At 36.7% G+C, this 23,447-nt stretch overlaps 1 protein-coding gene across 4 annotated transcripts in view; it reads left to right on the top strand.

Moving 5' to 3' along the window:
- ADAMTS6 (ADAM metallopeptidase with thrombospondin type 1 motif 6) overlaps nucleotides 1-23,447 on the top strand; it is a 156,687-nt gene that overhangs the window by 44,974 nt on the left and 88,266 nt on the right. For all 4 annotated transcript variants that reach the window (XM_088130337.1, XM_025163324.2, XM_088130336.1 and 1 more), the window contains one exon: nucleotides 20,071-20,114. In XM_088130337.1, coding sequence (XP_087986463.1) covers nucleotides 20,071-20,114 — 44 coding nt within the window. The remainder of the gene's footprint in view (nucleotides 1-20,070; nucleotides 20,115-23,447) is intronic.

Raw genomic sequence — 23,447 nt, 5'->3', positions numbered from 1 at the left:
TCATGCATGTTTATGCTTTTTAATAAAATGTGTTAGTTGGAAAAGGTGATATCAGTTAATGGAGGACTTTCTTGAAAAGTGGATTTGACTATGATTAGTAAAAACATAATCTTATGTTTATGATAGTGATGTTTATGTCAGGAACAATAGTAGTAGAACATATTTTATTCAATATTGTATTCTTATAACATTTTAACAAGCATAAAATAAAATATGAAGACTTTTCAATATAGTGATCAAAAAAAGTGCTTTTCATATAACCGAGAAGCATACAATTAGCCTTTTTCTGTGACAAATAGTAACAGATTTTGAAATGACAGCTATATTAGTGACTCCAGAAAGGTAGGCTTCTGGCTGGGAGAAATCTGGGTTGAAGTCTATATAGTTTTTATATAGTTTTTCAGTTAGACATTAAAAGAGGAGATGGTCAATATTTTTTCTGCTTTGGATATATAATGTTGGACTATTTAGAAATTACTAGATTTAATTTTATTCAAATATAAATTGACTTGTTGAAACTGAAAATAGCTGTGTGGTATAATTGCTTTATAACTGAATGTATCAGCTTGATAGTATTGAGACCTGTTAAGATTGATGGATACTAAACCAACATTCATGAGGCTCATAGAGATTATAATTGTGGTTAAAGCTGAGAAAGTGATCTCTTTTGGAAAGTGGATGCAAATAAATAAGATATAGGTATATAACCTGGGTTTAGGATCATATTTTATTTTTAGTTAAACTAATTTAGGAATCTGTCTAGGAAATGTTCTTTGAACAGAGGTTTGTCATAACACTGAGGTTCCATATGAAATAATAGGCTTTGATGATTGAAATATAGAATTGGGCAAACATAGTCTCTAGAATCTGAAGATTTAGATTGTAACACAACCTGAAGCAATTCATTTATAAACTTAAATTCAATAAAATTCATGATAAAGTCAATGGGCCTTGCACATTTTAATCAGAATGACTAGATCAAGCATAGTTCCTGGCTCCGTTCTCAAAACTTTTCAGATATTTAAAACTTTCAAAATAAAAAAAAATGTAGAAAACAACAGTAGTCAATATTGTGTAATTATTGTGAGTTGTTTAAAGTCAACAAAGCTGTTATTATTTTCTTTGGTATAAATAAATTATATATAATATTCTTAGAACAAGTCTCCGTGAGGTCTTTGTTCGGAGAGCCTTAAGTGTGGAGTCCTTGGGGTTCTCTGAGCTTGGTTGTTTTCTTGCAAACGTTTCATTACCCGCCTAGGTAACATCTTCAGCGCTAGAATGGGATGGGGTTTGTTTTCTGTTTATATAAAGACCCAGTAGCACAAGAAGAAAAAACAGGAGTCATCTACAACATACAGTGTAAGGACTGCAACAAACACTATGTAGGACAGACAGGCAGAAGGCTGGCAGAACGCATCCATGAGCACCAACTAGCAGTCAGAAGACATGATGAAAACTCCTTAATCTCACAACACATGGACAGACTTAACCATAATTTTAACTGGGAAACTGTCAGCATTTTAGACCAAGCTAGATCCAAAAATGCAAGGGAATTCTTGGAAGCTTGGTATTCAGACAAGGCAGCAATCCACAGACACATAGAGATAAACAGCATCTACACACTGTTCAAAAGAGATAGAAAAGAAAACAAAAGGTCAGAACATCTCCTCACCAGCAATCATCACCCAGATAAGCAGAGGTTACCACCAGGCACACAATCAAGCAGTGAAGAATACCCTAATCAAGGAACTACCAGAGGAACAAAACCAAACCCCACCCCCACCAACACTGGCAGGGCATGCCACAGTATATAAATGGAGAGCAAACCCCACCCCATTCTAGCACTGAAGATGTTACCTAGCCTCTGGTAGTTCCTTGATTAGGGTATTGTTCACTGCTTGATTGTGTGCCTGGTGGTAACCTCTGCTTATCTGGGTATGAAACGCTTGCAAGAAAAGAACCAAGCTCAGAGAACCCCAAGGACTCCACAGTTCAACCCTGAGCTACAAATATTCACCTTTATTGGAGCCTTAAATGTGTTTAAACCATGACCATTTCAGAAAACTGCATTAATTCAACAACAGAACCTGCAACCTTATGGAAGTTCTTAGAACATTATAGGTGTCCCGTCTATAAGATGTTAGATACACACCTATATATTCACCTCCTTTTCCTGGCATCACTGAGAAACTCACACTTCCAGTTCTGCTGCCAATGGGAAGAGCCTATTTTCCATTAGATAAAATTTTTGCCTTGGTTGCCAGCTTCTGTTTCAACTTCTATGGTCATGGTTTACCAAGACATACATTGTAATTATGATCAGCATGTACATGGATTTTTACAACTAATCTTACTTTTCTCTGTACTCTCCATTGGTTTACTAACATGAAATATGTGTCATAATCATTCAGAAAGATCCTTAAATGTAGCATAGCACCATTAGTGTACACACTCAGGGATTCTCTAGGTGTTCTCTTACATCACCATTACATTTTTAATTGTATAATCATTCTTCCTAGTATCCCTCCACCCTCTCTCAGAACACAACTTTTTTTCCTTCTAAGACAATACAAATGACAAATACATGGATTATGGAAAAGGCTAGCAAGTTATTTTATTTTCTTGTGGAGGGGAGAGGAATGTTTAGGTATTCAAGATCAGTGGGATTGCAGTGGCTGGGCTACTTAGTTTAAGAATTACTGACTATTCCAGAGCTCACAGCTAATAAGAACTGGCTCAGACTTAGCTTTTTCTGTTACAAAGCCTTTGTTCAAAAACAGTCAAATTTCTGAAAACAGTGTTTGTATTCTTTCTACCGCTTCAACCAACTACCTTGAAAATTTCCAAGTGGGTTGTTGCCATGACTTTGCTTTTCCTCACGAATCTTCAAATTACATTCTAGTTTCCTTTCTACAAAATAATGTCATTTTGTCTACGCTAATTGATAGCTCTAATGTTCATTTTTCAAGTATTTTGTAGTTTACTTTTAGGGTCTCTACATTCATTTGTAATATTAGTAAGAATGTTATGACATGAGGGCAATTCAGGTTATGATATGAGAGCATTGCTTATGGTTGAAGAAAATATTTTTAGACAAGTTGTTAATGTAAATATTCATTGTGTTGAGTATATGATAGAGATCCTCAAGGATATTTACACTTGAAGGACCTTCCTTCTTCTTTTCAGGTATCTCAAAAACCTGAAAAGAGGTTTTATTATTGGGAAGCTGGTTTTGGAGGCTGGCAGTTACAAGGGGAAACACTGGCATCAATTTTTCTTAAACCATGCCTCCCATCTCAGAAAGAGAAAACAAAAATATTTTCCGATGCTTAGTACTTAATAAACTTAATAACTTTAGGCATATTTCCTGGAGATAAATTCTATTAAAATCAGTGAGACTAATTTCTGAATATAGATATTTAGACATGTACTATAAAAATGCTTTTGTTGACAATTTAAAAATGCATTGCTGGTATCAGGTAAACCACCTGGGAATTTTATAATAGGTTGGTTAGATTTTGCTATGCTTGTTGAAGCCAAGATGAACATATTGTACTTAATATATTTAATTTTGAGGTTTCTTATATGTAAGAAAGATTGAAAACATACCTGGATTATTTATGAACATATGCATTAGAGGATTAAGAATGATACTATTTTAATAGGAGTCTTGTAATATGTATGTAAAGAATGAGAAATACTATGTTGAAGGAAAGATTTATAAACTACAGTAGTGATAAAATTAATAGCAATTTTTCTGTGTCCTTAAATTATTTAAAATTGTAATTACTGCAATGGATTTTATTATGGCAGTGCTCATTCACAAATGTATTCAAACTCATACAGTGGTACCTCTACTTACGAACTTAATCTGTTCCGTGACTCTGATTGCAAGTCAAGTTGGTCGCAAGTCGAAGTAAATTTTCCCATAAGGTTCAATATAATTACCGTTAATCCATTCCGGCATCCACGGACCACGCGTCAGGGGCGGAAAAACGGCCGCTGAGCACGTGGCAGGGCGGAAAAACGGCCGCGGACCACGTGGAACGGGCGGAAAAATGGCCGCGGACCACGTGGAACGGGCGGAAAATGGCCGCGGACCACGTGGAACGGGCGGAAAATGGCTGCGGATCCGGTTCGTAAGTTGAGGCGAGTTCATAAGTAGAGGTAAATTTTTGGGGCCGGAGCTGGTCGTATCTCGAAAAATTCGTAAGTAGGGGCGTTCGTAAGTAGAGGTACCACTGTACTTGTGCATTTGACCAGTATTATATATTTATTTTTTTATTTTTTTGTTAGATTTATATTGCATCTTTTGTTCAGGAGCTCAAGTGGCATACATATCCTCACATTTCCCCCCATAACAATCCTGTAAGGTCATTTGGGCAAAGAGAATGACTGGCCCAGAGATACTCAGTGAGCTTCTGCTGGAAATGCCACAACAAAGAAGGAACACTTTATCATGTGTGGTTGTTGTGCAAAAAGGCTCAAATCTACCAGAAAGAAAGAAATATTCAGACAGTTCTGAAAATAAAATTCAAACTATATTTATTAGGTATGATTCCAGAGAATCTAAATGAAAAACATCACAATTTATTAAGATATATGCTGACAGTAGTAAGAACCAATCTGGTACAACATTGAAAAAGAGAAACCTTGCTGTCAGTACAGGACTGAAAGACTAAAATTGAAGAATATGCGTCAATGGAAAAATTGACTGTATATGTTCACAGCAGAAGTCTAACCAAATTAAAACACATTATATAGAACACATTACACAGCAAGGCAAATTCAGACACTTGGAATATGGTTTTTGAAGAAAAAACAGAGTTTAAAAAAATAATAATCAAAATGATCCAAACAAAAATGACTAACATGGTCCAAAATATAGTATAAAAAATATTCAAGTAACAATTTGTGGCTGGGAAAAAAAGAGGGGAGAGAGAGGGGCTACCAGAATGCCTTTTTAAAATATATATTTTTGTCTGTTTTGCTTTTTTTTTAACTTTAAAAAAATGTTTTTATAAGCATCATTTTTGTATATATATGTCTCCTTTTCCTTACTCTTTGTTTTTGCTTTCTTTGTTTGCATATTTGTTTTGCAGATTTTAGATTACATCTTTTTCAACAAGAAATGAGATTTCAGAAATGACTTCACTGCATTTATATAGAAAAATCCTGAATAAATGGTTGTGTTGTTGGAGATGCTGTGAAATTAATATTTTATTTAAATATATTTTTACAGTCCAACAATTGTTCCATTTGGAAAAGATTATTATATGTAATATGACTGTAGTGAATTATTGTTTCCATTCATTGAAATGTTTACTGCACAACTTTATATATAGGTAGTCTTCGGTTAACGATTGTTTAACGATGGTTTGAAGTTATGACAGCCTTGGAAAAAGTGCTTTACTACCTGTACTCTTACTTATGACCATTGCAAACTGTTGCGCCACCCACCATGGTCATGTGAATGCGATTTGTGACCTTTTTTATGACAGTCATTAAACGAATCACCATGTTTGTTAAGCGAATTATATAGTCATTAAGTAAATTCTGGCAAAAAATGTCCTTTGTGGAAGCTGGATTCACTTAACAACCATGTGATTTGCTTAACAACCATGGTGATTTGCTTAACAACCATTGTAAAAATGGTTGTAAAATTGTATCCGGCCACATGGTGACTCGCTTAACAACTGCCCCACTTAATGACCAATTTTCCAGTAGCTATTGTGGTCATTAAGTGAGGACAACCTGTATATATGTATGTGACTATACACGTATGTTTTTATTTCTTTTTTAGGTTTCTTTTTTCTCTTCTTTTATAATTTTGGGTATACTTTTTCTATGTTTTTGTATTTATTTAATAAAAGAAGGATTTTTTTTAAAAAAGAGCAAACTTCTGAGGGTGAGGATGGACTGGACCTTGGGTCTTCCCAGTGCCAGTCCAGCATTGTAACCAACATAAAATACTGGCTTTTAATATGAGAATATTGGGATCTTTTGCAAGATGTAATGGGCTGTGAGAATGAACTTGGGAAACAGGAGGAAGAGCTGCAGCCTAGACAATGGTTTGATAAATGAAATCTGAGTCCAAAGGAGGGATCGGGGTTAAGAAAATCTGGAGAGTGAAAGTAAAGGAAGGGAGAGGTACTTTCAGACTTGCAAGATTCTGTTACAGTAACCTTACAATAAAGGGAGTGTTAGTGCTCATGGTTTGTGCTTCTTGACTTGGGTCAACCTTTAAGGGCTGACACAAGGCTGGGATGCACAGTTGATAAATTATACCATGTAATTAAACAAAAGAAAAAATTAAGTTAAGGTCACAGACAAGGTAAACCTAAACATTCAAGTATAATTTTACTGCAAAATATCTCAGTATTCCTGTGCTGGTCCAATATACTCTAATAGGTCTGAGTCTCAATAAACTTGTGAATAAGACTCATAGAAGTGAACAAAATTAAATGTTAATAATAAAATTATATAACAATATAAATATGGAGGACTTTTTTGTTTACTATATCAGAGAGGTATTTTTGTGGACTTCTTTTCTTTTGAATATACCGTATTTTTCCGACTATAAGACGATACTTTTTTTCTAAAATCCTTACACTAAAAATTGAAGGGCGTTGTCGGGCCTAGCCCAAGGAACTCCAGGAGACCATGCAGAATCAATCCAGCAAGGTTTATTAGCTATAACCCCTTAACAAGAATCTTCCCAGAATTAAACCATTTCTCACTGATGGAATTTCTTAGAGAGGTGCCAGTCTCCTCCGCTTATCTCTTCCTCGCTCCTCTGGAGATGAGAACACATTCTTTATTCCCCTCCCACCATTCCAGTCCATCACAGGCGTCTTATTCAAGGAAGTAAGCCGAGGAGAGAACCGCGCGGTTGCAAAACTGCCCATACTTTGTCTCTGCAAACAGGCTTCCTCCTATTGCTAGCCTCCAATCACGAGTGAAATAGCTTGACTCTGCAAACAGGCTTCCTCCAATCACGAGCCTCCAATCATGAGTGAAACTGCCCATACTGTCTCTGCAAACAGGCTTCCTCCAATCACGAGCCTCCAATCACGAGTGAAACTGCCCATACTGTCTCTGCAAACAGACTTCCTCCAATCACGAGCCTTATGTAACTGATGTCAGCTGATGCTGAACAAACCAATTAGAGGAAGTCTGTTTGCAGAGACAAGCTATCGGCAGTTTCACTCGTGGTTGAATGTAATCAGTTATGCAAAAAAGCATGGAAATAGAGCTGCAGAAAGACGGTTTGGACCTCATCCCACCGAGTGTATCAGGTAAATGTTAGCTAATTACTAAATAAAAATGTATTCTGCACTTTCTTTAAAATATTGATTTCTTAATTTTGGGTTGGAAAAGTGGAGGTCGTCTTGTACATGGGGGTGTCTTATTGACGGAAAAATATGGTTAATACCCATGTACAATTTTTTTTTAAAAAATCTTCACTTTCCTAATCTAAGAACTGAATATTCAGACTGGGCCATTGGCTCAAAATTTAACATTATATGAATAAGATTGCACAAGCCTTGAGCTGACATGCTTTTCCACTCAGCTGGCAAAGTTGCATGGTGGAGATTAGAAACATCTGGTTCCTATTAAACAGTAACTACAGTTTATCATTACATTTTAAAAGAAAAATAATGGTTGGTGTAAACTTTGTTTTAATAAGTAAGAGCATATATCATAGTTTGATCCTATTTTTTTCAACAAAACATTTAAACATAGTTTAAATTAACTAGAGACATAAAGATACATCAAGGTAATGTTATATAGGAAGCAAATGCTTCCTATCTCCCTTCTGCTACACTTCAAGGGAAGGGAAGGTGAAGAGTGTTGTTTCGCCATTGAGGAAATAAACAGTTCTATGTTTATATTCAAGCATGTGGACCCAGTAACTGTACATTTAAACTTTTTCATTGTTGTGAAAATCCATTATTCACTTTATTTATGTTGTTCAGGAATTCAAGAAGGTTGGATATTTTCACATTCAATAGAACATTTTGATGATATTACGATTATACTGCAAGATTTTTCATGCTTTATTTAGTGAAACATAGGTACTTTCTTTCCCTGTCTTCAGCAGAACACAGGGATTTTTCTCTTGGTTTATCTCTTGGACTTGGGAGTATATGGCAGGTGAAATCATAAAGCTATTGTGCACTTTACTGCCCACAGTTTTTCTGCCATAATATAAAGAAAGGCAAAATGATTTGTACTGATATCGCAATGACAGTGACAATTCAGGTGATCTGGTTCCTTCCAATCCACAACTTTCCAAGAATCTCTGCCCAGGAGCATATTAAATGACCATATTAAAAGCAATTATATGCAAAAATGTAAATTAAAAATAATTAATAACTAGTCTCTTTAATAAAGAAAAATGGAAATGATCTTTTCCACATAATCTTTCAGCAGACAAGCATCTTCCCTGTACAATTTAATCTGTTTTGTGGAGTCTTACATAGTAGCAAAAACAGATTCTTATAAAGGTGTATCATGACTTGATTGATTTGGATAAGCCTTCTATAATAGAGGTGAATTCCAGTGGCTGGATGGTTATTGAGTAAGATGGTTCTGTTTTCACATGATAAAACTTTATTACAGCCAGAAGCCAGCAAAACAAACAAACAAATGAACAAGCAGACAGAGAAATAAAAAACCAAAGATAGTGGAGGGTCAGATGAAGACATGTGTGCTGACATCAACATGTAACTATCACAGCATACATTATGACATGTTGGCAGACTGCAAAGAGACAGAAAGCTCTTGCTAGAGATTAAAATTTGTATCTTGTTCAGCAGTTTTGAAATTAAGCTGTGTATTTCATGAGATCAAACCTACATCAGTATGGTTGCTAACCAGTGCAAAATGAATAGGATCTTCAGTCAATAGAAGAGAATATATGTAGCTCAGGGTTGAACTGTGGAGTCCTTGGGGTTCTTTGAGCTTGGTTGTTTTCTTGCAAATGTTTCATTACCCAGCTAGATAACACCTTCAGTTCTAGAATGGAGTGGTGTTTGCTCTCTGTTTATATACAGTAGCTTGCCCTGCCAGTGTTGGTGGGGGTGCTTTTTTTTTTTCCTGGTAGTTCCTTGATTAGGGTATTGCATACTGCTTGATTGTATGTATCAATTTCAGATAGACTGCCCATTTGTGATACAGATAATTGCATAATGGAAATAAACATTTCTTTGAAATGCAAAAAAGAAAGAAAAGTACAGAAGAAAAGTATTTTAATATTTATGAGAAGATAGAAGAAATTCCAAATCTTGGAAAGTTATGACTGTAATCACCTCTCATTCTTGACACATTTATTTCTAAATGAAATAAGGCATACCCTGAAATGATTGAAAAGGAACATGCTTTCCAACAACTGGACATGCTACTTTAAGAGAAAATCCACCAGATGCTTAGGGAATCATTCATTGTGTTATGAATCTTCTGCAATTTGGTGCTACTTAGATATTTTTTCAGATATTGGCCTAAGAGTTATTCCACATGGTTACTTTCATGCAACATCAATACACTGAATTCATACATAAACCTCTTCACAAATGTGTATCTAATGTAATGGCATCCCACTTATGTAACCCTCACCTAACATGACGTTATAGTGGAAAACTTGTAGAGCCTTTTTTATTGTAACTCTGTAAACAATCAAATTGATTGATTAAGTGCCATCAAATTGATACCAACTCTTTAGCAACCACATAGATTTTTTCCATGACAATCTGTCCCTAACTTGGTCCTTCAGGTCTTCCAACGGTATAACCGTTGGCACTGCAACTAAGTCCACCCACCTTGCTGTTGGTCTTCTCTTTGCTTCCATCTTTCCCAACATCAGAAGGTTCTCCAGAGAGTTAGCATCTGAAGTATGATAATTTCAGCCTGGTCATTTGTTCCTCGAGTGAGAACTCTGGGTTGATTTGTTTGATGATCCATGGGTTTTTTTCTTATCTGTCTATGGTATTCTCAGGAGTCTTCTCCAACCCCATATTTCAAAACTGCAAATACTGTTCCTATCCTTCTTCTTCAAAGTTCAACTTTCACTTCCATAGAATGTCACAGGAAATATTATTCCTTGCACTATTCTGATTTTTGTAGATATATATCATGACATCTGAATATCTTTTCCAAGGTCTTCATGGCTACTCTACCAAATGCTAGTCTGTAGCATATTTTTGACTGCTTGCTCCCTTACTGATGGTTGATCCTAAAAGAAGCTACTTAACACTTTGATATCTTCATTATCAGTTCTAAGGTTAGTTATTGTACCTGTTGTCATCAGTTTGGTCTTCTTTATATTTAATTTTAGTCATGTTTGTTCACTGTGCTCCTTGACTTTCATTACTAGAGCCGCAGATCCATTGCATTTTCAGCTAGCAGAATAATATCATCAGAATAGCGCAGATTATTGATGCTTCTTCATCCAATCTTAAAATCATGCTAATCTTCTTCCAATCCAGTTTCACAATATATATTCAGCATATAAATTGAATGAATAAGGGGAGGGTATATGGCATTGTCACATTCCTTTGCCAACTTGGAGCCAGTCTGTTTCATCATGCTCTGTCCATACTGTGACTTCCGGACCTTATGGTTTCTCATGAGGACAATGAGGTGTTCCCATTTTTCTAAGCACATTACACAGCTTGACATGTTTGATGCAATCAAAGGCATTTCTATAATCAATGAAGCACATACTGACTTCTTTGGGGTATTCTTTGGTTTTCTCAATTATCGAGCATGCATCAGCAATAAAGTCTCCTGTTTCTCAGCCTTTTCTAAAGCCAACTTGAACATCTCTTTTTCCATGTAGGGTTCTAATCTTCATAGGATGATCCTGACCATTATTTTGCTAGCATGTGAAATTAAGGATATTGTACGATAGTTTGCACACTCTGTTAAGACTCATTTTTTATTATTGGAATGTAGATTGATTTCTTCCAATTTGTTGGCCACAGTGTCATTCTCCAAATTTGCTCACTTAGCTTGATTAGAATCTTTACTGATTCTTCTTCTGATGCTTGCCAAATTTCTGTAGGCATTCCATCAGTTCCTATAACTGTCTGACTTGGTAATGACTGGAGTGCTGATCTAACTTCATCTTCTAGTACTAGAGGTTGTTGTAAGAAATATTTTCTAAGATATCTTGGATGTTGACATCTCTAATGTACAGTATTTCAGTGTACTCCTTCCATTTTTCTTTGAATCAGTTACTATCTGTCCATTGGCGTCCTTTAGCATACCAAGTTCAGAGATCTTTTGAAAGACTTTCCTTGTTTTTCTTTGTCTGTTTCCATCCTCAGTGTCTTTACAGATGTTGCAATACTGTTTCTTGTCTTTTTACGACAGGAAAGACCATGGCCTTGAGAATACATACATTTAATAGCAGTGTCTGTATTTGTCAAAGTATTTAATACTTTGTCTATATTGGTTATAGTGTTTTTCCAGTGGATCAGATGTCTCCACATAATTATCAGTGCAAAGCAGATTGTACTTTTACTTGGTTAACTATTTTTTTTTCCTTGTTAGGTCTGTGCATATATTTTGCAGCTTCTAAAATCAAAGTAAGATGAAATAGTAGGGATATGACAATCTATCCCATTCCAGGATGCCCATGCTAAATTCCCTGGCTTTTACATACAGGTATTTGACATACATGCATATTCCTGGTATATGCAGTGTTAACGCTTATATTAAGACTATCTCAGTTTTGGGTGATAAATTCTTAAAAGTAGGCATGTGTTAACATTGTGCATATAATTTTACTCTTTTTAATGTGAAAGCTGCAAAGTGCAGTCTGCAGAGTTCCCTGGTAATATTAATAATGAAGGGAAGTTTGGACCACTGAAGCTGTGCAAAAAGTGCATAAGCCTTTAATAATTGTTATGCTTCAGCTTAAAATAAGCACTGGGAGAAGCTGATGTAGCAAAACTGAACTATGTTTATGCTTTATCATATCTGGTGCATCCAGGTTCATTTTCATGAGTAATTTCTGGGAATGTGCAAAATAGGTTTAAAGTAAAGAAAACACTTTAAGGTGATGTCAGAGAAATATAGTGGTATTCCAAATCAGTCAAAACTGCCATTAGTAATGTACTGAACTAATGAAAACCTTCACAATGAGCATTTAGGCTTAATGTAAGTCTAATTTAGGCATTACCAAAATAATAATCATTTTTTTTATTTATTTGCATTTTTCACTTACTATGTTTCTGTTCCATTATGCAGGGAATAGCCAGGTTCTTGGCTAGAATTCCAACTATTTTTCTTTATCAATTAATGTTTAAAATGAGGGAGATATGTTTATTTATTTATTTGTTAGATTTCTATCCTTCTCCTATATCTCCCACAATGATAATCCTATATGATAAGTTTGGTTGAAAGAGAGTTACTGGCCCAAAATTACCCTGAGAGTATCCGTGGCTAAAAGTGAACTGAAACCTAAAACTTTCCAGTGCTTATCCAGTGCCTTACTCACTGTACCATACTGGCTCTCATGTGTTGAACTTGACTTAAATGCAGAAATGCTGTTCTAGCATGTACAGTTACTCAGACAGTTCTTTGCAAAACATATAAAAGATAAAGTGTAACAGCTAGACTGTCATTAGAAGCAGCATGTGAACATTTCAGATTGTTTGTGGGTAGAGAGGGCTAGCAGACATTAAAGCATAATTTGTAGTTTGTTAAACTACAGTTATTTTACTGCACTTAATATTAGCAAGAAAAAAAATCAGTTTTGGTTATAGTCTTCAAATCTATGCTAAAATGATATGCAGTAGCCATATATATTTCATTTATTTATTATTATTATCTTTATTAGTATTATTATTATTATTATCTTTCATAGGGGCCCTGGCCTTCGGCTGCAGCTGCTTAATGCCAGGTCGGTTAACAACAAGGCCCCCCTCATATATGACTTGATCACCGAGGAGGGGGCAGACCTGGCATGCATTACTGAGACCTGGCTGGGGCCCGAGGGGGGGGTGCCCCTCTTGGAAATGTGCCCAGCTGGGTTCTCGGTGTGGCACCAGCCAAGAGGCCAGGGCAGGGGAGGAGGGGTGGCTGTTGTGATCCGGGAATCTCTAGTGGCCTTCAAGGGCATTCCTCCACAAGTTTCTGGCTGTGAGACACTGTTTATTAGGTTGGGCACCCGTGAACAGTTGGGAGTTCTGCTATTGTACCAGCCACCCTGCTGCGTGGCAGCCTCCCTGCCTAAGCTGCTGGAGGCCATCTCAGGGCTGGTGGTGGAGTTCCCCAGGCTTATGGTTCTGGGGGACTTCAACCTACCGTCCCTGGGGCGGTCCTCGGAGGTGGCTCGGGAGTTCATGGTTACCATGGCAGCCATGGGCCTGTTTCAAATTGTGCGGGACCCAACCCGAGACAGTGGCCACATGTCGGATTTGGTTTTCTTGTCGGAGCAATGGCAAAGTGATCTGAGGGGAGATCTACAGCTTTCCCCATTGTCATGGTCAGATCACGTCCTGGTGACCCTGAGTTTCTCCTATACCACCCCCCTCTGCAGGGAGGCCGGACCCATGCGATTGGTCCACCCCCGGTGCCTGATGGACCCGTCAGGGTTTCAGAAGGAGCTGGGGGATATTCCCATGGATCTGCTGCACGGTCCAGCGGAGGCCTTGGCTGCTGCCTGGAATAGGGAAGCAGCCGGGGCCTTGGACAGGATCACGCCTATGCGACCTCTCTTGCCACATCGGCCCCGACATTCCGCATGGTTCACGGAGGAGTTGAGGGTGCTGAAGAGGGTTAAGAGACGTCTAGAGCACCACTGGAGGAAAACAAAGACCGAATCCGACCGAACACAGGTTAAAGCTGCTATCAAGGCCTACCTTGTGGCAATAAGAGCAGCGAAGCGCCTCTACTTCTCCGCCCTTATCGCGTCCGCAGAATGTCGCCTGGCGGCCCTGTTTAGGATCACTAGGTCCCTCCTCGGAAAGGGGGATGTGGGGGTTCATTTGCAGGGCTGTGCAGAGGAATTTTCAGAGCATCTGCAGGACAAAGTTGCTCCTGAGGAAGTGGACAGGATCCTGGGGACTGTGAAGGCCACCGCTTGCCATCTTGACCCATGCCCCTCCTGGCTGGTGAAAGCAGCTCAGGAGGTGACATGTGGTTGGATCCAGGCGATGGTTACTACATCCTTGCAGGAGGGAGTGTTTCCAGCTGCTTTTAAGGAGGCATTGGTGCACCCCCTCCTCAAGAAACCCTCCCTGGATCCTACTGTGCTGGACAATTTTCGTCCAGTCTCCCACCTCCCCTTTTTGGGGAAGATGGTTGAGAAAGTGGTGGCATCACAGCTCCAAAGGGTTCTGGAGGAAACGGATTATCTGGATCCCTTCCATTCAGGTTTCAGGCCTGGATATGGAACGGAAACGGCATTGGTCGCAGTTATTGATGACCTCCGGCGGGACCGGGATGGTAGAAGTGCGACCATCTTTGCTCTCCTTGATCTCTCAGCAGCTTTCGATACTGTCGATCACGGTATCCTGTTGGGACGGCTCAGGGAATTGGGGGTGGGCGGCACAGTCTTGTGCTGGTTCACCTCCTTTCTCCGGGGCCGATCCCAATCGGTGGTGATAGGGAGCGAAAGGTCCCATCCTTGGCCCCTCCTTTGTGGGGTGCCGCAGGGTTCGGTTCTCTCTGCTCCTTTTCAACATCTACATGAAACCGCTGGGTGAGATCATCCATCATCATGGGGTGAGGTATCATCAGTATGCTGATGATACGCAGCTATACATCTCCATCCCTGGTGAAGTAAGTGATGCCGTGGCCACTTTCGTGGTGCCTGGAGGGAATGGGTTGGGAATACCTCAAGCATGGGGATGGCTAGCCCCATAGAGGCCTTCTGCCTTCAGCCTCAGATTTTTCATCCTCTTGGTCTCTCCTTCTTCTTTTTAGTAATGTTTTTAATTAAGGTTTTATGTATTTATATATTTTATGTTTTTAATGTTTGTTGTGAATCGCCCAGAGTGATTCAGGGGGAGATGGGCAGTTGAAAAATTTAATAAATAAAATAAAATAAATGAATAAATATATATATATATATATATGGTTGCCTATTTATGGCATACAGGACTCTGGGCAGCTAACAATAATTAAAAACAATATAACAAAATTATAAATAACATAAATAGCAGCTGAGAAAAATGATCAACAGCAACACTAATAATCATCAATAATGGTTAATATAACCAAGAAATAGGCTCACCCACACCATCAGGGCCCCAGGCTTGATGACAGAACCAGGACTTTAAGGCTCTGGGCACCACCCCAAGGGGATGATGTTCCAGAGGGTGAGCGCCACAACAGAAAAGGTTCTCTTCCTGGGCCCCACCAAATAGCATTCCCTAATGGAAGGGACCTGGAGCATGCCTCTCCAGTTGGCTGAAGCAGAACGGGTAGATACAACTGGGGACAGATGGTCCCATGTGGTTTTATGAAATAAGAATTTCCTGTTGGAAAAGAAGATTGATTAAGTAACTTGCATTTAATGACACTTGCATCATCAACTGAGCTGCTCACAAAACTAATCTCATAAATCATGTGAATTTTAAAATATAGAGCAAAGTTAAATGGTATTTCACTATACTATACAATTTAATGTAATCAATAATTTTCATGCATCTAAGAGTCATTAAAGGATTCTTCAGCAAAACTGATCAAATATTTTGTGAAACAAAATGTTAGAGCATATATCAAATGTAAAAAGCAATGCTTTTTAAAGGGTTTTTTTTTCAGTGCTGCTCTGGTATTTTATTATGGTCTCACACACGCAGAGAAAGGAAAAACAAACATTTCTATGTCTACCCATCCCCATTCCCCCAGAATAGTTCAATCCAATTTAACAACTACCATTGCATCTCATGAACCATATCCTGTAATTCATGAGGTGTTAAGATTTTAAAGCTTTCTAGTACTGCTGTAAATCTCCATGTATTCTGCAGCAATGACAAGACTTAATACTAAGAAATCATAGTAAATTCAGCTTGTTTGAAAATGCAGCAGCTTTAATGCTAATAATTAAGATTGTGTATTTTGATTGGATGAATGGGTATGATTTTGGCACTGAGAAGCATCTACCAAAATAAACATAGGCATACCGTGGCTGTTTTTGAACACAGAAATATTATTATAATTTTTAACACAAGAACTCATTTCTTCAAAATAAACCTGTTCTCAGCATTAGAGTGAATTAACTAACCAACACAACTACATTTTTTTGTCCTGAACTAAACCAAAGTTGTTCCAGTGGCTCATGGAAAAACAGGATGCACTGATTCTATATACATGATATTGTAGCAAACCGTGGTAATACAAAATAATGACATACATGCTAGGATGTCATCACATAAATTATATACTTACTCGCTGCTTGTATGTGAGCGGACAGTATGAATAGGCATTTTTACCAATTTTTTACTTTAACCATATCCACTCCACCATATTCATAGCTATATCTCTCCTCCAACAAATTATTCCTGAAGAATATGCTCATAAATAAACAAACAACATACGTTGCTACCCATGTCTTCATAAAAATAGTGAAAACTCAAAACTAAATCCTGATTCCTTCATTTCTCATTTTAGAACTATAAAAGTAGGTGGGGTTTTAATCCAGTCTGAGTGCTACCTACCACACAGTTCATGCAATGACAAAGAACATTTTAAAAAATTAAAATGTTTTAAATTCTTACACCAAAAAAGTAAGAAACAATTAAGTATGCTTTTTGCATCCTGAACTGCCTGGACTAATAGTCATAGTACTGAAGCTTGGAAACTAGCAAGCAACAGCAACACATTTCACTTCAGCACAGACCATGAGCAGTGGAGGAAGATGAAACATATACTTTTCTATTGGCAAAGCTAAATCACCCAGCAAAGTAACATGCTTTTTGCATTTGCTATTTGAAAATTCAACAAAATAAAGAATATGTGTAATGTGTATCGATTGCACAGTGCACACAGTTTTACATTTATAACCTCCTTCCAAAAGAAGGAACAGAAGACAGAATATCTGGAAAACAAGATGGCTCTCCTTCATCTCTACCTCCTATCTTCCCTCATCTAATTTCATCCAGTGGTGGCAGAGATTGAATCTATGCTTGCTGATTTATTAGTTAACATACTTCTAACTCTTATGGCTTTAAAATGAAAATATGGACTTGGTGCTTGATAGACTTTAGCTAACCTCCTGTTCACTCAATCCTTGTCCCTCTTGCCTTATTAAATCTAGTAAGATGGGGTGTTCAGCTGGGTCCAGGTGACTATAAATTTCTTCTTACATGTCTGGTTTTGGCACTAAAAATGCCTTAGTCACACTGCAGGATAATTTTTGCCTGAACAAAATCATTTTAATTTTCCTGGTGCTCTCATTGGCTTTCAATACTATTGACCATGCTGTCCTTCTGGAGAAATTATCTGAGCTAGGTATGGATGGAACAACTTTGTAGTGGTTTTGCTCATTCCTGGAGAAATGTTGACAGAAGGTGGTGTTAGGGGAGTTTCTGCTCAACCCTAAGGTGTTTACAATATGGGGTTCTGCAAGGTTCTTTTATCTCCCCATGTTGTTTAACATTTACATGAAGCTGCTAAATGAGGTCATTTGGAGATTTGGAGTGAAGTGTCAGCAGTGACCTCAAATCAGGATAAGATAGAGGTGCTCTTAGTGGATGATTTATCTACCAAGGTGACTAGTGTTCAAACTTTTTTTTGGAAATGGATAAACTTTCCTCTAAAGAATAAAGTTTGCAGCTTTGAAGCATTCTAGATTCATCTGTGTCAGTAGAGACATCAGTGTCCTCTGTGATATTAAACACCTTTTACCAGTTTAGGTTGACAAACCTACCAGTTATAGTCCTACCTGGATAAATGTAATCTTGTTACAGTAATGCATGTCATGGTTGCTTCTTCTTGAGTTATATGTGGGGATGTGCATGAGAAGGTTTGGAAAGTACTGAAGCAAGAATATTGTATGGAACATAATACTGTGAACATACTGCACCAGACTTTCTTGGTTCTTGGTTTATTTCTGGTCTCAATTCAAGTTGGCATTTGTCTATCAAGCCTTTCATGGCATGGGACCATAGTTGGGTCTTTTCAGTGGTAACCTCTTGTTTCTAGAATGCCCTTCCCTGTAGGGAGATGCCTGATACCAATTGTATTGGCTTTTGGTTCTAGGTCAACATACTTTTATTCTTCTGTGTGTTTTAATCATTTCATATGTTGAGTTTGATGTATGTCTTTGTAAATGTTTTAATTATAGGGGTGCTGCTTTTGTTTTCTCATTTTAATATTAAGCATTTTAATTACTGGGTGCTCTATTTGTTTAGAATTTTAATCTGTTTTAAGCCATCCTGGGAAAACTTAGAGTTAAAACTCTGGATTAATTTATTTAAAAATAACAAAAAAAATTAAAGAAAACTTATAAAGAGGATGATGCAATACTCTGAACAATGTGGAATAAAATATCTGCCTGTGTTTTCAAGCTGGGAATGCTAATAATAATGATGTTAAGCTCAGAATCTTTCAAACTGGGAATGTTTTGTGCACTCCTACTTATTACTACTTGGGAGGTAGAGAAAATAGTTCACAAGCACATAGCAGCCAGTATGAATGTAGCAGGTCACGGTGAGCTGGATCTGGTTTGGATTCTCAGCTCTCATATAAAAACCTCCTTCAATTGCTCAATATGCTATTTTATTTAATGTGTTGTTCTTTGTCATATGTAGTAGCCAATGCTCAGTTTCTTATAATTTCTGTTCATTTTTTGTAACGATAAAGAGTGAACCTTAAAAAAAAATAGTAACTCCTATTTTTCTTTCTTTTATTCCTGGGGCGGGATACCTGCTTACCAGTCATAATTCTTTGTTTTCTCCTGTAATTTCCACACAAACTCAGAAGTCCACTTTCATATTTACTTGTGTTCATTATCTGGTTCACTAAGTATTATATCAAGTATTTTTGCATTTGTAAAGCTATTACCCTATTAATTTTACCCATATGCTTGCTAACACTTAAACTATATTAATCAAATATAGTTGATATTAAATATATAGTTAATTTTTGTAATATTTGTTCTATGTATGTTATTTATTAAAGTAAAAATGCTTTTGTGTTAAAGTATCTGTCCATTACACTCAGTGCATACCAGGACAATTTCCATGTTATATGTATATAATTTGTTTTAATGTAAAAGGAAGTGGGAGAAGGGCTGGTGCTATAGGGGGTCCACTGATATTCTGTTACCCATGAATCATAATAATCAGGAGCCAGTCATTATCTCTTTAAGGTATTTCTTAATATGTCACTGTTTTTGACATTTAGATAATACTTAAATTAAAAAGTAAGCAAAATGCAAAATATTAAGTTAAAACACTACCACTCAGTATTAATACTAATTCAATAAGTTTGGAACAGTGTGTCTCAACCTTGGCAACTTGAAGATGTGTGGACCCCAGCCTGGCTGGGGAATTTTGGGAGTTGAAGTCCACACATCTTCAAGTTGCCAAGGTTGAGACACACTGTTCTAAACCTATTGAATTAATATTAATTCTGGGAGTTGAAGTCCACACATCTTCAAGTTGCCAAGGTTGAGACACACTGTTCTAAACCTATTGAATTAATATTAATTCTGGGAGTTGAAGTCCACACATCTTCAAGTTGCCAAGGTTGAGAAACACTGGTTTAGAATAATGATTGTTAGTTTTTCCTGTTGAAATACTAATATTAGGCAGACTGCACCTTCCTAAAAAATGGTCGGCTGTTTTTTAAAGCCAGAAATTACAAAAGTCCACTTTAACCTTTTTTTCCCTTCCTGGCAGGTCTCTCAGTGGCTTGAGGCCAGAGGCTGTGAACATCCTGCAGCTTGTAGTTTATACTAGAAGGCAGGGCTGACACTCCAGCTGGCTGCACAGAATTACAGTGATTGCAGTCTGACAACTGAAGTTTCCCTACAGTAATGTAATAAATATTTAAAAATAGTACTATCAAGAGGAATCTCTTATAAATATGTCTATTCTCCATTCTTTACAGATATGATATCTGCACATATAAAAACAAGCCTTGTGGAACACTGGGTAAGGTTCATAGTGTAAACTAAATGAGTATTTATTCCTTAAAATGTTTCTATAGATGAGATGGTTTCCCTATATTTATATATGTAAGGATAGACTTCAAAATATATTTTGCTTTCAAAGGGAAATTTTTAAATTTTATGAATTGTTATTTTTGATAGCTGGATCACTTTAAAAAGTCTAGACCAGTGTTTCTTAACCTCAGCAACTTTAAGATGAGTGGACTTCAACTCCCAGAATTCTGGAAGTTGAAGTCCATTCATCTTAAAATCGTTGTGGTTGAGAAACACTGGTCTAGAAGGTAATCAAAGTAACATTAAAGGAAAGGGGAAGCTTATGCTGCTTTGTTCATCATGAAGATAGATTTCAAGTATACAAAGAGAGCCCTCAGGAAAGACAAGCAGAAATCAAAATGTTCATTGTAAAATTGTTATGTCTTAGAAAACATGAACATCTGATGATTACTGTGGTGTCAAAGCTTCCCTAGCCTGCTAGCATTCATAAAGCATTTAGATAACTTGCATGTACTGTATATTTAACTCTCTTTCTTCTGCTTTTAAATTAGAATTTGCTACATCTAATTCTAAATTTACGTTATGACTGAATCATCCTGAAATTTCATTCCTGTATATTAGATATTCTTGTTTCACTGTTAAGTGATCTTAATATCCAGGGGAAAAATAAAAGAATCTGTTCCTGGACAGATCTTTGTTTTGTTTTTTTCCTCATTTCCTTGCATGGGAAGCCATGTAAGGAACTATATTCCTCTATAACTGTTTTGTAGCTTCAGGGAAGCATTTTTCTTCAGTTCTATGTGTCTCTAGCACCTGATAAGATACACAGACCAGGTGCTGTGATCTGATTTTGAACTCTGCATTCAAACCTAATAGCATTGCCCAGAATTGTCTAGAAGCTTCTTAAATATGTATGAAAAACCAATTCCTTCTGGTGCACAAAGAGGAATCCACAAATTTAATCTCTGCAGGATTTCACAATGTGCAAAGAGCTGTATTACTACTACCACTATCTGTTAACCAACACCGAGAGGAGCTGAGTGCAGGAGTTACGTCCTGTCCCAGTTGATGATTAGGAAATGAATCATCAATGTCCACTACATTCACATCCCTTCTCTTTTCATTCCTGCCATTTGGAGCATGGGGCAGTCACTTTTGCAAGTGACAGGAATTCCCATACTGAAGCTAGGTAAAAAGGTGACAAGTAGTCTGCAGGCTCAGATAAAAGGAGTGGGACAGCAGTAGCAGTAATTGTCAGATCTCCCTGTAGCTCCAAAGTCAGCAAAAAGAAGGTGATATTCTGCCAGACACATAAAGACATAGATGTTCCTTTGATTATCTCTCAAGTTTGGCACTGGAATATTATTTTGTCCATGACTTCATGCTGTGCTTCAGAGGCACTTGTCATCATATTTCATCCTGATGTCAAAATTCTGTATTACATCCCACTGTGATGAACCTAGGGATAAATTAAACAATACTTTATTCACGGCAGCCAGGATTAAACTTGACTTTTTCATTTACCATTGTTTAAATCAATTATTAACGGACTTAAAAACAACTATAAAAATGTATACAGTATTAAATAAATAAATAAATAAATAAATAAATAAACAAACTATTTAACATCATAAATGTGTAATTCTGCTTTCTTTGTACCAATAAGAGAGAGGGCAGAATTTTATGCATGCACTGTTAAATCATTATTTGGGATTATATCTGACTCTAGCTAATATGAGGCAGTTTGGTTTCTTTATAAAGACACTGTATTCTGTATATAAAAGATGAAAGTAGATGACTTACTACCAGTTCCTATTACTGACATTAACTAGCCAGATATTTCAAGAACTGGATTTCAAGAACCATGCATATATGTATCTTTTGGCTATAGCATCAACTATATCAACTTCATCAGTTTCTGTGCATTTAATTATCTATTTAGTTATCACGAGGATTAGTTGTTCATGCACACATTTATCATTATATTTTAGCTTTTTCCTGTAAGATATTGTACATTGCAATCTTATACAGATAAATAGATATGCTTTATTACTTCCAAAGGCCAGCAGCAATCTTATGCATGTCTATTGAGAAATCCTACTGAATTTAATAGGACTTAGATAAGTGTATAGCACTGTAATATAGGTCAGTATTGTTACTGACTAGAATGTGTTACTTAACAGAATATGTGTCAATATCCCAGTTCTCAGTGCACACTTCACTTGCTTTGTATTTTATTTGTTTTACATTTCATAATGCCATGCTATTTCTGCTAATGCAGATTTCTTTAGCTATTTTAAGAGCTGCTCATATTGGTTTGCAATCCACTAAGACATTAGATCCATTACATAATACTGCTGTCTAGCCAAGTTGCCTCATTTTATGCTTGCATCTGATTTTTTTGATGTAAGATTCACATTTTCTCAGTTGAATTTCATACTATTATCTTGGTCCAAAGCTATTAATTGAATCTTGATTCCCTCTGTGCTGTTGGCCACATTATCTAGTTTTGATAAGCAACCTGTCTATCATTTTAGCCAGGTCATTTATAAAATCTTGACTTGTACAGGAGCTAAGAGAGAACCTGAGGTGTATCTTTGTTTCAGAGCTGTTAATAAAAATATATCATTGAGTATGTTGCTTAATACATTTTGATTTACTTTGTAGACAGTCTACAATTTTGTTAAATGCATTAGTGAAATTAATATGTATGCTATAGCTATAGAATATATCCTTGGTGTTTTTATGGCCAACCAGATCAGTGACTCTAAAGTGTTAGCAAACATGACATTCCTTTGTAGTGACATTAGCTTCTTTACACCAGCTCCTATTTTTCCTTCTCATGTGAATTTCAGTTTTCAGGATATCCCATTTCTTTTTCTTCTTATACTTTTTCTTTCACATTTTATAGCCAATTTTTCTTTAAACATTTTGAAATGAATATTCCTAATGTGAACATTACGTATTTGATGAAGATTAATTCTAATAATCCTCACTGTCATGAATTCCGAAATGACATAACACTCTGTTCTTCACAACACTCTGTTCATTTACACCTTATCAGCTATTTTTTTCTTTCTTTATCTTAATTTATCCTAATTAAGTGCAGGACAAACAATATTTTTTCCTTTCTTCTGAAATATGAAGTTATAAGCAAGGCAAGGATTAATTGGGTATTACTTTATTAGTAGAGTTAGTTTCAGGTTAAGAGAAATTCTCCATTACTGAACTTCTGGCTGGATAGCCTTTAGTATAGTACAACAATAACATCTGGTTTTCACTTCTATATTTATCTAATGTTTTTTTTATTGGATATAATTTC

Source organism: Python bivittatus, unplaced genomic scaffold (assembly GCF_059951505.1).
Source record: "Python bivittatus isolate LINGU-HERP-01145 unplaced genomic scaffold, Pbiv_v1 ctg000850_np1212, whole genome shotgun sequence".
NCBI classification, from domain to species: Eukaryota; Metazoa; Chordata; class Lepidosauria; order Squamata; family Pythonidae; genus Python; species Python bivittatus.
This window is presented reverse-complemented; position numbering and strand designations above follow the sequence as displayed.